General features: G+C 34.6%; 3 protein-coding genes across 3 annotated transcripts; all 3 read left to right on the top strand.

Moving 5' to 3' along the window:
* The first annotated feature begins 1346 nt into the window (after positions 1-1346).
* Positions 1347-4304, top strand: LOC103964708 (tropinone reductase homolog At1g07440-like). The gene is made up of 5 exons (XM_009377675.3): positions 1347-1508; positions 1690-1894; positions 2287-2503; positions 3286-3392; positions 3991-4304. The coding sequence occupies exons 1-5, from the start codon at positions 1435-1437 to the stop codon at positions 4177-4179; spliced, it is 792 nt and encodes a 263-aa protein (XP_009375950.1). The 5' UTR covers positions 1347-1434; the 3' UTR covers positions 4180-4304.
* Positions 4305-6029: 1725 nt separating this feature from the next.
* Positions 6030-10829, top strand: LOC103964707 (tropinone reductase homolog At2g29330-like). The gene is given in 6 exon segments (XM_018651755.2): positions 6030-6180; positions 6362-6569; positions 6821-6973; positions 6975-7038; positions 7313-7419; positions 10502-10829. Coding segments are annotated over 6 exon segments (795 nt in total). The 5' UTR covers positions 6030-6106; the 3' UTR covers positions 10691-10829.
* A 1749-nt stretch (positions 10830-12578) lies between these two features.
* Positions 12579-14898, top strand: LOC103964710 (tropinone reductase homolog At2g29330). The gene is made up of 5 exons (XM_048564734.1): positions 12579-12704; positions 12886-13093; positions 13382-13598; positions 13859-13965; positions 14409-14898. Exons 1-5 carry the CDS (start codon positions 12631-12633, stop codon positions 14595-14597), a joined length of 795 nt encoding a protein of 264 aa, XP_048420691.1. The 5' UTR covers positions 12579-12630; the 3' UTR covers positions 14598-14898.
* The last annotated feature ends 1162 nt before the right edge of the window (positions 14899-16060 follow it).

Genomic DNA, 16060 nt, shown 5'->3' with positions numbered 1-16060 from the left:
ATAACATAAGGTAAGTATCAACATCCACAGAAAAGTAAAAGTCCGTGAATGAATGTTCCGTTTGTTCAATCAACTATCTAGTTGGTATCACAACTTGGTCCTAAGGGTGTCCAATAATTGAGCTCTAATACCATTGTGTGCCTGGAGTCATTAGAAAAATTAACTCCACATCCGGCTAAAAGTTAAATAAATAAACTAAAACTGAAATGGGGTGAGAAATTAGTTCATCTTAGGAAAAGAAACTCAAGAATTATTTACAAGGCCAAAATACAAAAATTAATTGAACTACTAGCCTCGCATCTAATTCAATCTCATTCCATCTACCATTTTGATTGTCTATTTCTAAACCTGCAAAACAAAAGAGAAGTGAGTTAAAACAGCTCAGTAAAGACATAACTTTTTAACAGTAAATTGCCCAATTAGAGTATAAGAAATTAATATGTTTGTACAAGATTAAACAGGTAATAATATAAAGCTAAATGAAATTAATCGCACTGCTTAATTATCATGGTCACATGGGAATCTGACGGTGGTGGTGGTTTGATGATTGTGGTTGTTTGATTTTGGCGGAGCTTTTTGCACTTTGTGGTGGTGGTGGTCTGTGTCGTATGCGAGAAAGGGAGAGGAGAAGGCGCGGTCCACGATCGTTGAGGAGGAGCTCAGGGGGACGGTCCCGGAGTACATAGCCGAGACGACGTTGCAGGGAGGGGGATCGTCGCCTGCACTGGGTGGAGAGGAAGACGAAGATCTGCGTTTCAATTTTTTTTTTTTTTTTTAATTTTTAGATAAAATATTAAATGATATTGCAAATGATTTCTAATTTTTACATTATTAATAACTAATTTTTTTACTTTTAATTTGTTTTAACCATGGGGCACAAATTTGGACTCAAAAGTTAACAAAATGTGAGCTGCACTTGTTATATCATCACATAACGACTTATTTGACAGATTCACTAACGATTGTATGCCATTGGTACCAAATAAGAGGTATTTTATTAATCTTTTAAAAGAGAAGTAGTTGGTGACATTTCAACCTCTCTCTGACCACCATTATATGATTTACCAGCACATGTAATCGAATTCTGAACATGCTATGTGAAATATGAATTTGAAATTTGTCCTCAATTACTGAACCATCCTGTAACAATTGGATTGGAAGTTGTATCTAATTGAATGACATTGTACGATGTTGAAATTGGATGAAATATAATTTAGTCAAATTCAAATTGAAGAACAATCAATTTGCATACTTTGCCATATCATAACAAGCAAACAAGAAGTTGCAAGTTGCTAAGGAGAAACCATTAGTAGGCGGCTGGCACGCTTACTTTTCCGTGGCCACCGAAATACGACAAATAATCATTATCGATTAGAAATATACAATATAAACCACTAAGTATTTGCATATGGATAGATTAGAGAGCAGACAGAGATGAATAGCAGAGAGAGGAGATGGTCTCTTCGTGGAATGACAGCTCTTGTCACCGGTGGAACCAAAGGAATCGGGTTAGCTTCTCTAAAGTTGGATAATTAAGAACGTTAATCTTTTTTTTTAGTTTCAATTTTTCTTACGCAATACAGTATTCTCTTTATTTGTCCAATTGTCCCTTGTTTTTTTCTGTTTCAGAATTATGGGTTTGAATTATTTTTTACAGTTCTATGTTAAATTAGTAAAGTGTTTATTTAGGTATGCTATAGTGGAGGAATTGGCAGGGCTGGGTGCAATTGTGCATACTTGTTCCCGAAATGAAGTTGACCTTAATGACTGCCTGAGTCAGTGGGAGAAGGGTTTCCAAGTAACTGGCTCAGTCTGTGATGTGATGTATAAAACTCAAAGAGATAAGCTTATAAATAAGGTCTCATCACTTTTTGAAGGCAAACTTAACATCCTTGTAAGTAGAAGACTGATTATTTGAAATAACATATATGCATGAATCATGAATCATCATCACGTTTTCATGACAAACTTAACATCCTCGTAAATATTTTTGTTTGCTATAAACGTTTCAATAATTCCTAAATCATCATCACGTTTTCAATCTATGAATGCATCATGAATCATCATTACGTTTTCATGACAAACTTAGCATCCTTGTAAATATTTCTGTTTGCTATAAACGTGTCAATAATTCGTAAAATTGTACTTTTTAAAAAACTCAAAGATGTACACTTACGTATGTATTTTTTACATATGATGCATGTAATTTTCATGCTTTTTTCAATAATACATACAAGCTAAAATCGTTATGTTATGCTAAACCTTTCCAATAATATCTTGTTATAGATAAACAATGTGGGGACTAGCATACTGAAAGCAACGCTAGAGTACACAGCTGAAGACTACTCATTCGTAATGAGTACCAATCTTGAATCTGTTTACCACTTGTGCCAACTTTCACATCCTCTTCTCAAAGCTTCAGGAGCTGCTAACATCGTTTTTTTGTCCTCTACTGCTGGTGTGGTCTCAATTGATGTTGGATCTATATACTCTGCCACTAAAGGTGCTTATAGTTAATTTGCTTTTATAATTTTGACCTTTATAAAAAAATAAACATATATTGTCTTTAATTTGTAAAAAAAAAAAAACATTAAAAAAAAAAAAAAAAACCCTTCATTCAAATTCTTAAAAACTTCACTTTTAGACTAATATTTTATAGGGTTGTGATTTTCACACACCTTTAACTACTTTTCCCACATCCCTCCATATTTTTTAATACTTAATTTGTATCCTACTCTTTAATCTTCCATATATACCCCTCCTTATTTAATCTTTCATCAATTACCATAAAAAAGTAGGAAGGGTATATATGGAAGATTAAATAGTAGAATACCAATTAAGTATTAAAAAATAGGAAGGGGTGTGGAAAAAGTAGTTAAAGGTGTGTGAAAATCACAACCTTATTTAATATAAGATTAAAAACTAACTTTGTGCGCAAGACATGCAGCGAACCTACCCACCAATACAAACTTAAAACACTCACGAAGAAATACCCACAAAAAAACCTCACCAAAAAGACACTTATTAATAAAAATACTAAGACGTAAATAAATAAGCAACAATCTATGAAAGGATAAAGAAGAGAGGCTAGAAAAATGGGGCGAGGGATTGCCATCGGCCTCCAATCAGATCAAGAGACCGGCAACTATGGAGTTTGAGGCGAAAAGAGGAGTGGCTAGTTGCATAAGAGGTTGAGACAAGAAGCACCTAAAATTTATTTACAATGTTTTTGTTCTGTGATTTTTAATGTTAGACCAAAGTGTGGCTTTTCTTATTGTATCTTAGGTGCAATAAATCAATTAGCAAAAAACTTAGCATGTGAGTGGGCGAAAGATAACATAAGGACCAACAGTGTGGCACCTTGGTTCATCACGACTCCCCTCACTGATCCTGTAAGATTATTCTAATCACATTCTTGTGCATGCCTTTTATTTTCCTTTTTTTTAAATACAACCGATGTTGCGGCAGGAAAATCAAAACCGCATTTAAGATACATGAGTGAATTCTTTTAACTTCATATATTACAAGGGATGTACTATCCACACACCCTTTTTTAATTCTCACACACCTCTTGTTGATTTCTGTCTCTTGATCTTCTTTAATTCATCCAATCCTTTAATTCATCCAATCCAATGGTCAAAAATTAAAAGGATGTGTGAATATCACACCCCATATTACAATCATCTCATAACTTCAAGTCAATCCGTATTTCATTGATTAGTCTGCCAAAAGCCCATATAGTCGAAATTGGAATAAAATGTTGGGTTTTGCCAAAAGTCCATATGTCTTTTGTTTGTTCATGTATAGGTTCTTAGACCTAACTTGTTTACAGCAAGTTTTTGGGTGAAAAGTTTACACCGAGTTTAGATGATACTTCTAGTCTTAATTAATTTGTTTACAAATAGCTTGACCAATTATTAAGAATATCGCTAATATATGTGTCCTACACATCCATTCTCTTTTCATCCATTATCTCTTCTATGCATGCAGGTTCTCCGAAATGAAAAGAAATTGGAGATGATAAACTCTAGGTGCCCTTTAGGACGTCCTGGAGAGCCAAAGGAGGTGTCTTCCTTGGTAGCATTTCTATGCCTACCTGCAGCCTCTTACATTACTGGGCAGACTATTATCATCGACGGCGGGGTGACTGTCAATGGCTTGCTCTTCCAAGGAGCATAACTTGGAAACAGTTCTAAAAAGAATCTCGTATCTAATAATTCCAAAGTGGTGTGCTTTTATTGTATGTAAAAATAGATGACATCATTAATGTGCTATTAAATAAGAAAATAAAAGATTGCCAAACATTTGGTATATTGACATTTAGTAGCGTTCTATTGGAAGAGCTTTCAAGCCTGAATTTTTTTTTGGGTAAAATTTTTACCAAGACAACAAAATTACAACGAAAAAGGTCCAATTACAATAAGCACACAACGCAGATATAAACCTTCAGAGTAAAGCAAAAATGGCCCAAAACAAAGGTTTTGGCCCAAAAAACCGCAACAAATCTTAGCAGCCTGCTACTCCGCCACTGCCAAAACGCCACCAACCCACCATCTCAAACCACCGTTCCCAACAGACGCCTGAGATCGGCCAAACAACCCCCAAACTGGATGGATAGAAGACTCCGACATCCTCCAAACAACACTACCAAGATCGCCAGTTCATTGGAAATGATCGACATGTATGATTAGAACAATAGAAAATGCTTCTATAATCTATATATGCAAACTTCAAGCAATAGGTAGTCCAAGAAGCAGGAAATTCAAATAAATATATTTTATTGAGAAACAACAAAACTCCTCAAGAAGCATTGCACATCATCGTTTTCCTTACATGGCTGATCATAAAATTAATTTTCTGGATTACTGGACGGCATGTCTCTATCAATGCTCAACGATTCAAGTTTTTTTTTTTTTTTTTTTTTTGGGTTCTTGGAAAAAAATTAAGATAGGAATCTTATTACGTTTCATGAAATATGCCCCTTTTTTTCTTTTCGTTCAATTAAAAATTAAAAAATAATTCATTTAAATGGTGAGGTGAACTTAGATGAGAGATGTCAGAAAAACGCTTTAAGCAACATCAACTGAACCCTCCATAGATTACATAAATATGGTTTGGACAACTTGCTCATCAACTATTCTCAAAACTTCATATGTCCAGCTTGTTGTAGGGCCTGTTTCCAATTCGAAATGCTGTTAAATAACTAAGGCACTAGCAGGGATGATAATGTTAAGTAAAAATAGTTTAAAATGTTTTTTTGTTTAAAAAGTACTTGAACTGTTTTTTGGAAGAAGAACATGCTATGCAATGTTTAAGGTTTTTTTTAAGAAACACTTGCATTTTATTAAAAATTTCTATATGTTTCTTCTGAAAACGCTTATAAGAAAAAGTACTTTAAAAATAAATAAATAAATAAATAAATAATAAAGAAAAAAAAAGTAGTTTCAAATGGAGCCATATTTGCATCCCATCAGCCGAGATTCTTACGTATTGTCGTGTGAGTATTAAACTCATTCTGTTAACAAGATTGCATTAAAAAAATGTGGAGGAGGAATTGTATGCCTTTAAACAATACTCTCAATGACATGTCTATTTGCTGAAAAATAAACCAAAAACACATCGATCTCATTCTGGACGAACTGTAATAATTTACATTTGTTCTCTAGGTCTAAAATTATGTGTCTTTGCTTTCTAGTTCCAAAAGTTCGTTGAAATAGTGTTCTTTAAACTTCAATTCTTTATAGTGTATGATTCATTAATGTCATAAATCAAATTCAAAATGAGCTTTATAGAATACGAGTCTAGAATTCGTCATGAACTATTGGACCACCGTGTAATAATTGAATCGAAAGTTGTATGAAATAGAAAGACATTGTACGATGTTGAAATTGGATGAAATATAATTAGTGAAATTAAAATTGGACAATCAATTTGCATAGTTTGCCACATCAAAACAAGCAAACAAAATGTTGCAAGTTGCTGAATGAACAGATGGCACGCGTACTTTTCCCTGGCCACCAAAATATACAATAATTATCCTATCGAAAAGAAATATAGTCGAAACCACAAAGTATTTGCATAAAGATAGATTAGAGAGCAGATAGAGATGAATAGCAGAGAAAGGAGATGGTCTCTTCGTGGAATGACAGCTCTTGTCACTGGTGGAACCAAAGGAATTGGGTTAGCTTCTCTAAATTTGAATACTTAAGAACATTAATCTTCTTTTAGTTTCAATTTTCCTATGCATCCAATGCAATATTCTCTCTATTTCTCCACTTGTCCCATGTTTTCTTCTGTTTTAGAATTATGGGTTTGAATTATTTTTTAATGCTCTGTGTAAAATTAGTAAAGTTTTATTTAGGTATGCGATAGTGGAGGAATTGGCAGGGCTGGGTGCAATTGTGCATGCTTGTTCCCGAAATGAGGTTGACCTTAATGACTGCCTGAGTCAGTGGGAGAAGAAGGGTTTTCAAGTCACTGGCTCAATCTGTGATGTGGTGTCAAAAATCGAAAGAGAGGAGCTTATAAACAAGGTCTCATCACTTTTTGATGGCAAACTCAACATCCTTGTAAGTAGAAGACTAATCAGTTGAAATAACATATGTGCATGAATCACGAATCATCATCACACTTTCATGACAAACTTAACATTTCAAATTTCAATAATTTGTAAAATTGTACATTTTTTAAAACTATGTGTACACGTATGTATGTACTTTTTTACATTTAATACACATAATTTTCATGCATTTTTTCAATAATACATATAAGCTAAAATCGTTGTGTTATGCTAAACCTTTTCAATAATGTCTTGTTATAGATAAACAATGTGGGGACTAACTTACCGAAAGCAACGCTAGAGTACACAGCTGAAGATTACTCATTCATAATGAGTACCAATCTTGAATCTGCTTACAACTTTTGCCAACTTTCACATCCTCTTCTCAAAGCTGCAGGAGCTGCTAGCATTGTTTTTTTTGTCCTCCACTGCTGGTGTGGTCTCAATAGATGGTGCATCTATATATTCTGCCGCTAAAGGTGCTTATAGTTAATTTCCTTATATACATTTCGTCATTTATTAAAAATTGAAAAGTATCATATATTGTTTATAATTAGTTAAAAATTCATTCAAATCTTTAAAAAAAAAAAAATATCACTTTTACACTAACACCTTATATCAGATTAAAATTTTTAAAAGTATCATATATTTGTTTATATCACTTTTAGACTAACCTAAAATTTGATTACACTGTTTTTGGTGTGTGATTTTTAATGTTAGTCCAAAATGTGGTTTTTCTTTATTGTATCTTAGGTGCAATGAATCAATTAGCAAAAAACTTAGCATGCGAGTGGGCGAAGGATAACATAAGGACCAACAGTGTGGCACCTTGGCTCATAACGACTCCCCTCGTTGAACCAGTAAGATTATTCTGTTCAAGTTCTTGTGCATGCCTTTTATTTTCATTTTTTTTTAAATACAATCGATGTTGCGGCAGGAAAATCAAAACTTCTTTTAAGATACATGAGTGAATTCTTTTAACTACTTATATAACAATCATCTCATAACTTCATAGCCAATCCGTATTTCATGTTAACCAAGAAGGAGAAGCTTAAATGTAGAAAATCTAGAAAGAGAACGAAACTAATTCTTGTTATTTCTTTTCTTAGCAACCAAGCTAATACATTATGAGGGTATTTATACAAGAATCTTCCGCAGCTATACATTCTAACAACCATAACTAACTTATATAAGCTCATTACATGTGTCACAATCCTATACATTCCAAGCTTATGTATTATCTCTATCATCCCCCCTCAAACTCATTCACGGTGAAGAACCAAGCATGAGATTGCTGCAATAAGTTTGAAAGAGAGGAGCACTAATCCCTTTAGTAAGAATATATGTGAAGTGCTCTCGGGAAGACACAAACTGCACAAACAACTTCTTTTGGGCAATCCTTTCACGAATGAAATGAACATCAATCTCAATATGCTTGGTCTTTTGATGTTGAACCGCATTAAATGAGAGTGCAATGACTGACAAATTATCACAAAAAAGCACAGGAGCAAAAGACACTTTAATCTTCAAGAAGGTCGAGAGTTGCTAAATCAAATCAAGTTTAGCTGCAGTGGATGACATGGCCCGATATTCTGCTTCTGTGGACAATCGAGAAACAGTTTGTTGTTTCTTGGATGACCAAGATATTGGATTCGAGCCCAAGAAAACAACTAACCCAGTTGTAGACCTTTGATCATTCGGATCACCTATCCAATCTGCATCCCTAAATGCTTTTAAACAGACTTAGTTCCTTTCAAAATGCATTTAACTGCAGTATAATGAGAGACCATAGGTTGTTGCATAAACTAAGACACTTGATACACTGAGAATGCAATATCTGGATGAGTAAAAGTAAGGTACTGTAAAGCACCAACTATACTTCGATATGTTTGAGCACTTGGAAATGGAAGCCCATCATCATTCAATAGTTGATTATAGGGTAAGCGTGGAGTGTTACATGGTTTGCAATCACTCATTTCTGTCATGTTCACTAAGTCTTGAATGTACTTGGTTTGTGACAAAAACAAACCAGTTGTTGTATGAGATATTTGAATGCCTAAAAAAATAATGCAATGGTCCCAAATCTTTGATATCAAGCTCAGTAATAAGAGAATCAATGACATGTTGAATAGCAACTGTGGCACTGCCAGTTAGGATTATGTCATCAACATAAAGAAGTAAGACCACTATGTCAGAACCAACACAAAGAGAGGAGTCTGAATATGCAGATTGAAACCCTAGGGAAGGAATAAGGGATGTGAATCTTTCATTACAAGCCTGTGGTACTTGTTTTAAGCCATAGAAAGACTTATGTAGCTTACAAACCAAATGAAGATACTTGGGATCTTCAAATCCAGGTCGTTGTGCCATGTAAACTTCTTCTTGCAAGATGCCATGCAGAAATGCATTTTTTAACATCAAGTTGCCTTAAAAGACCAGTTAAATTGAGCAGCTAGTGCCAAAACTAATCTCAAATTGTGGTAAGCTTTACTGCTGGACTAAAGATCTCTCTGTAGTCCAATCATTCTTCTTAACTGAACCGTTCTGCAACTAATCGAGCTTTGTGCATTACAACACATCCATCGTCATTCTTCTTGTTCTTAAAAACCCATTTTACACCCTACTAAGTTCTTCTGAGATGGAAGAGTAACAAGAGACCAGGTACTTTAAGAGTGAAGGGCTTCAATTTCTTCCTTCGTACCAGTCATCCACACAAATGATTTCATAGCAGTTCTATGTAACTAGCTCAATGAGAGACATATCAATCTCACTAGATGTCTCTATAATACTCAAGAAAGCCTTGTGTTTGATAATACCACTCTACTTCTGGTCTGCATATGATGCATATTTAATGGTGCAATGGGTAACACCACTTGCAAATAGTCTAGACTAAATTCAGGACCCACGGAAAGTTGAATATGATCAGGTATTAGAGCAACAATGGACTGAGAAGTAGGAGATGGTAAAGGTGAAAGATAAACAACAGGTTATGAGACATGATCAATAGGACTAGAAATAGGCACACTCGAAGCTGAGGGTTGAATAACAAAAGTAGGAGATGAGGAATGAGAATGAGACAAAGGTACTACCAATATATTGTTAACATTGGGAACTAGTGTAAGACATGTTGGTGATGATGTGAAACATGATTGTTGTGGTAACATAGGTGAACTACCAGGTTGCTTGGACAGTTTCAGTAAGCTGAGATAAGGAAACTCAGTTTCATCAAAGTGTGGCTTTTCTTATTTTATCTCAGGTGCAATAAATCAGTTAGTAAAAAACTTAGCATGTGAGTGGGCGAAAGATAACATAAGAACCAACAGTGTGGCACCTTGGTTCATCACGACTCCCCTTGCTGATCCTGTAAGATTATTCTAATCACGTTCTTGTGCATGCCTTTTATTTTCCTTTTTTTAAAATACAACCGATGTTGCGGCAGGAAAATCAAAACCGCATTTAAGATACATGAGTGAATTCTTTTAACTTCTTATATTACAAGGGGTGTGCTATCCACACACCCCTTTTTACTTCTCACACACCTCTTGTTGATTTCTATCCCTTGATCTTCTTTAATTCATCTGTTCCGACGGTCGAAAATTAGAAGGGTGTGTGAATATCACACCCCATATTACAATCATCTCATAACTTCAAGTCAATCCGTATTTCATTGATTAGTCTGCCAAAAGCCCATAGTCGAAATTGGAATAAAAAGTTAGGTTTTGCCAAAAGTCCATATATCTTTTGTTTATTCATGTATAGGTTCTTAGACCTGACTTGTTTACAGCAAGCTTTTGGGTGAAAAGTTTACATCAAGTTTAGATGATACTTCCGGTCATAATTAATTTGTTTATGAATAGCTTGACCAATTATAAAGATCGTCGCTAATATATGTATCCTACACATCCATTATCTTTTCATCCATTATCTCTTCTATGCATGCAGGTTCTCCGAAATGAAAAGAAATTGGAGATGATAAACTCTAGGTGCCCTTTAGGACGTCCTGGAGAGCCAGAGGAAGTGTCTTCCTTGGTAGCATTTCTATGCCTACCTGCAGCCTCTTACATTACTGGGCAGACTATTATCATCGACGGCGGGGTGACCGTCAATGGCTTGCTCTTCCAAGGAGAATAACTTGGAAACAGTTCTAAAAATAATCTCGTATCTAATAATTCCAAAGTGGTGTGCTTTTATTGTATGTGAAAATGGATGACATCATTAATGTTCTAATTAAATAAGAAAATAAAAGATTGCCAAACATTTGATTTATTGACATTTAGTAGCGCTCTATTGGAAGAGCTTTCAAGCCTGATTTTTTTTTTTTTTGGGTAAAATTTTTACCAAGACAACAAAATTACAAAGAAAGAGATTCAATAACAATTAGCACACAATGCAGATATGGACCTTTAGAGTAAAGCAAAAATGGCCCAAAACAAAGGTTTGGGCCCAAAAAACCTCAACAAATCCTAGCAACTTGCTACTCCACCACTGCCAAAATGCCACCAACCCACCATCTCAAACCATCGATCCCAACAGACGCCTGAGATCGGCCAAACACAACCCCCAAACTGGATGGAGAGAAGACTCCGACATCCTCCAAACAACACTATCAAGATCGCCAGTTCATTGGAAATGATCGATGTGTATGATTAGAACAATAAAAAATGCTTCTATAATCTATGCAAACTTCAAGCAATAGGTAGTACAAGAAGGAAATTCAAATAAGTAGATTTTATTGAGAAACAACAAAACTCCTCAAGAAGCATTGCACATCATCGTTTTCCTTACATGGCTGATCATAAAATTAATTTTCTGGATTACTGGACGGCATGTCTCTATCAATGCTCAACGATACAAGTTTTTTTTTTTTTTTTTTTTTTTTGGTTCTTGGGAAAAAATTAAGATAGGAATATTATTACGTTTCATGAAATATGCCCCTTTTTTTCTTTTCGTTCAATTAAAAATTAAAAAATAATTCATTTACATGGTGAGGTGAACTTAGATAAGAGATGTCAGAAAAACGCTTTAAGCAACATCAACTGAACCCTCCAAAGATTACATAAATATGGTTTGGACAACTTGCTCATCAACTATTCTCAAAACTTCATATGTCCAGCTTGTTGTACGGCCTGTTTCCAATTCGAAATGCTGTTTAAATAACTAAAGCACTTGCAGACATGATAATGTTTAGTAAAAATATTTTAAAATGTTTTTTGTTTAAAAAGTACTTGAACTGTTTTACGGAAGAAGAACATGCTATGCAATGTTTAAGATTTTTTTTAAGAAACACTTGCATTTTATTAAAAATTTCTATATGCTTCTTTTGAAAATGCTTCTAAGCAAAAGTACTTAAAAAAAATAAAAAATAAAAAAGAAAAGAAAAAAGAAAGGGAAAGGTAGTTTCAAAGGGAGCCAAATTTTCATCCCATCAGTTACCGAGATTCTTGCGTATAGTCGTGTGAGTATTAAACTCATTCTATTACCATTAACGAGATTGCACTCAAAAAATGTGGAGGAGGAATTGTCTGGCTTTAAACAATACTCTCAATGACATGTCTATTTGCTGAAAAATTAACCAAAAAGACATCGATCTCATTCTGAACGAACTGTAATACTTAACATTTGTTCTATAGCTCCAAAATTATGTATCTTTGCTTTCTAGTTCCAAAAGTTTGTTGAAATAGTGTTCTTTATACTTCAATTTTTTATAGTATATGATTCATCTGTGTCATAAATCAAATTCAAAATGAGCTTTATAGAATATGAGTCTAGAATTCATCTTGAACTATTGGACCACCGTGTAATAATTGAATCGAAAGTTGTATGAAATAGAAAGACATTGTATGATGTTGAAATTGGATGAAATATAATTTTGGTCAAATCAAATTTGACAATCAATTTGCATAGTTTGCCACATCAAAACAAGCAAACAAAATGTTGCAAGTTGCTGAATGAACAGATGGCACGCGTACTTTTCCCTGGCCACCAAAATATACAATAATTATCCTATCGAAAAGAAATATAATCGAAACCACAAAGTATTTGCATAAAGATAGATTAGAGAGCAGATAGAGATGAATAGCAGAGAGAGGAGATGGTCTCTTCGTGGAATGACAGCTCTTGTCACTGGTGGAACCAAAGGAATTGGGTTAGATTGTCTAAATTTGAGCACTTAAGAACCTTAATCTTCTTTTAGTTTCAATTTTCCTATACATCCAATGCAATATTCTCTCTATTTCTCCACTTGTCCCATGTTTTCTTCTGTTTTAGAATTATGGGTTTGAATTATTTTTAACTGCTCTATCTAAAATTAGTAAAGTTATATTTAGGTATGCGATAGTGGAGGAATTGGTAGGGCTGGGTGCACTTGTGCATACTTGTTCCCGAAATGAGGTTGACCTTAATGACTGCCTGAGCCAGTGGGAGAAGAAGGGTTTTCAAGTCACTGGCTCAGTCTGTGATGTGGTGTCAAAAACCGAAAGAGAGGAGCTTATAAACAAGGTCTCATCACTTTTTGATGGCAAACTCAACATCCTTGTAAGTAGAAGACTGATCAATTAAAATAACATATGTGCATGAATCACGAATCATCATCACACTTTCATGACAAACTTAACATCTTCTCGTAAATAAATATGTTTGTTGTACACATTTCAAATTTCAATAATTTGAAAAATTGTACGTTTTTTAAAACTCAAAGATGTGTACATGTATGGATGTAATTTTTTACGTTTAATACACATAATTTTCATGCATTTTTCAATAATACATATAAGCTAAAATCGTTGTGTTATGCTAAACCTTTTCAATAATGTCCTGTTATAGATAAACAATGTGGGGACTGTCTTACCGAAAGCAACGCTAGAGTACACAGCTGAAGATTACTCATTCATAATGAGTACCAATCTTGAATCTGCTTACAACTTTTTACAACTTTCACATCCTCTTCTCAAAGCTGCAGAAGCTGCTAGCATTGTTTTTTTGTCCTCTACTGCTGGTGTGGTCTCAATAAATGGTGCATCTATATATTCTGCCGCTAAAGGTGCTTAGAGTTAATTTCCTTACATAGATTTCGACTTTTATTAAAAATTGAAAAGTATCATATATTGTTTATAATTAGTTAAAAATTCATTCAAATCTAAATATCACTTTTAGACTAACACCTTATATCAGATTTAAAAATTGAAAAGTATCATACATTGTTTATATCACTTTTAGACTAACCTAAAATTTAATTACACTGTTTTTGGTGTGTATTTTTAATGTTAGACCAAAGTATGGCTTTTCTTTATTGCATCTCAGGTGCAATGAATCAGTTAACAAAAAACTTAGCATGTGAGTGGGCAAAGGATAACATAAGGATCAACAATGTGGCGCCTTGGTTCATCACGACTCCCCTTGTTGAACCTGTAAGATTATTCGGATCACGTTCTTGCGCATGCCTTTTATTTTCATTTTTTTTAAATACAATCAATGTTGCGACAAGAAAATCAAAACCGCATTTAAGATACACAAGTGAATTCTTTTAACTTCTTATATTACAATCATCTCATAACTTCAAGCTAATCTGTATTTCGTTGATGAGTCTGCCAAAAGCCCATAGTCGAAATTAGAATAAAAAGTTGGGTTTTGCCAAAGGTCCATATGTCTTTTGTTTATTCATGTATAGGTTCTTAGACCTGACTTGTTTACAGCAAGTTTTTTGGTGAAAAGTTTACAGCAAGTTTAGATCATACATTTAGTCTTAATTAATTTGTTTACGAATAGCTTGACCAATTATTAAGATCGTCGCTAATATATGTGTCCTACACATCCATTCCCTTTTCATCCATTATCTCTTCTATGCATGCAGATTCTCCGAAATGAAAAGAAATTGGAGATGATAAACTCTCGGTGCCCTTTAGGACGTCCTGGAGAGCCAGAGGAGGTGTCTACCTTGGTAGCATTTATATGCCTACTTGCAGCCTCTTACATTACTGGGCAGACTATTATCGTCGACGGCGGGGTGACCGTCAATGGCTTACTCTTCCAAGGAGCATGACTTGGAAATAGTTCTGCATGTATACATAAGGGGTGTGATATCCACACACCCTTTTAATTTTCGGCCGTCAGATCGAATGAATTGAAGAAGATCAACAGACAGAAATTAACAAAGGGTATGTGAGAAGTAAAAAAGGATGTGTGGATAGCACACCCCATACATAATTGCATATGCAGCTGTAGAGACAGTGTTGCAGGTCTGGAAAAATAAAATCTTGTACCTAAGTGGTGTGCTTTAATTGTATGTGAAAATAGGTGACATTAATTTCTAATTAAATAAGTAAGTAAAAGATTGCCAACCATTTGGTATATTGACATTTTATTTCACTCTAGTGGAAGAGCTTCCAAGCCTGGATTTTTTTTTTTGGGTGGTTTTATTTAAAGGATAAAATCATTACCAAGACAACATAATTACAAAGAAAGAGGCTCAATCACAATAAGCACACAACACAGATGTGGACCTCTAGAGTAAAGTAAAAATGGCCCAAAACAAAAGCTTGAGGCCACCACAAAATAAAAAACCGCAACCAACCCTAGCAACTTGCTACCCTCCGCAACCGCCAGAACGCCACCAACCCACCATCTCGAACCATCATCCCAACAGACGCCTGAGATCACGCCAAACACGGCCCCCAAACCTGATGAAGAGAAGACTCCGACGTCCTCCAAAGAGCACCACCGAGTCGCCAGTTCATTGAACATGATCGACATGTATGATCAGAACAATAAAAAATGCTTCTATAACATGTTCAAACTTCAAGCATTAGGTCGTACTAGAACCAAGAAATTCAAATGACTAGATTTTATTGAGAAACAACAAAACTCCTCAAGAAGCATTGCACATCATCTTTTTCCTTGGCCCCTCAAAGATACAACAAGGCTGATATCCTAGATTACTGGATGACTTGTTCCTATCAATACTCTACGATACAAGGTTTTTTGTGTTCTTAGGAAAAAATTAAGACATGGATCTTATTACCAGTGACAAAGTCAGTATAGGGTCATTGGTTGCTCTTGATATCAACAACTTAAAAAACTCCATGTATATTTGTTTGTGTATTGTATTATAAACAACTAAGGCAAACGAAATTTACAACCCCCTCCTCCCACTTTTTTTTTTCTACTTTATTCTATCATAGTTGTCTTCCATCTCTCTTCTTGTGTGCGACTCTATTGTGATCACCACGTGCTCGATGAAATACCTTAGTTGACAAGCCTTGACAATCTTCAACATTACTCCACGGTATCTTGCATTCACCATTGACAAGCCTCTAAAATAAAAGTAGTTGTCGACATATGTTAGCATAAGCTTTCGGTATGTGTTGGTAGGAATTTGTAAGTGCCTACTAGGTGCTCGATGAAATAGTCCAATGAAGCTTTTTTAGTTGATATGATGATCAAATTATTTGAAAATTCTAACTTCACCACTGCTTATTATGTTCATGTAATATGTCCCTTTTTTTC

The sequence above is a fragment of a genome, unplaced genomic scaffold (genome assembly GCF_019419815.1).
Source record: "Pyrus x bretschneideri cultivar Hongxiangsu unplaced genomic scaffold, Pyrus_bretschneideri_v1 Contig39, whole genome shotgun sequence".
In the NCBI taxonomy this organism is placed as follows: domain Eukaryota; kingdom Viridiplantae; phylum Streptophyta; class Magnoliopsida; order Rosales; family Rosaceae; genus Pyrus; species Pyrus x bretschneideri.
Note: the sequence above shows the minus strand (reverse complement) of the source record. Positions and strands in the feature narration are given on the sequence as shown.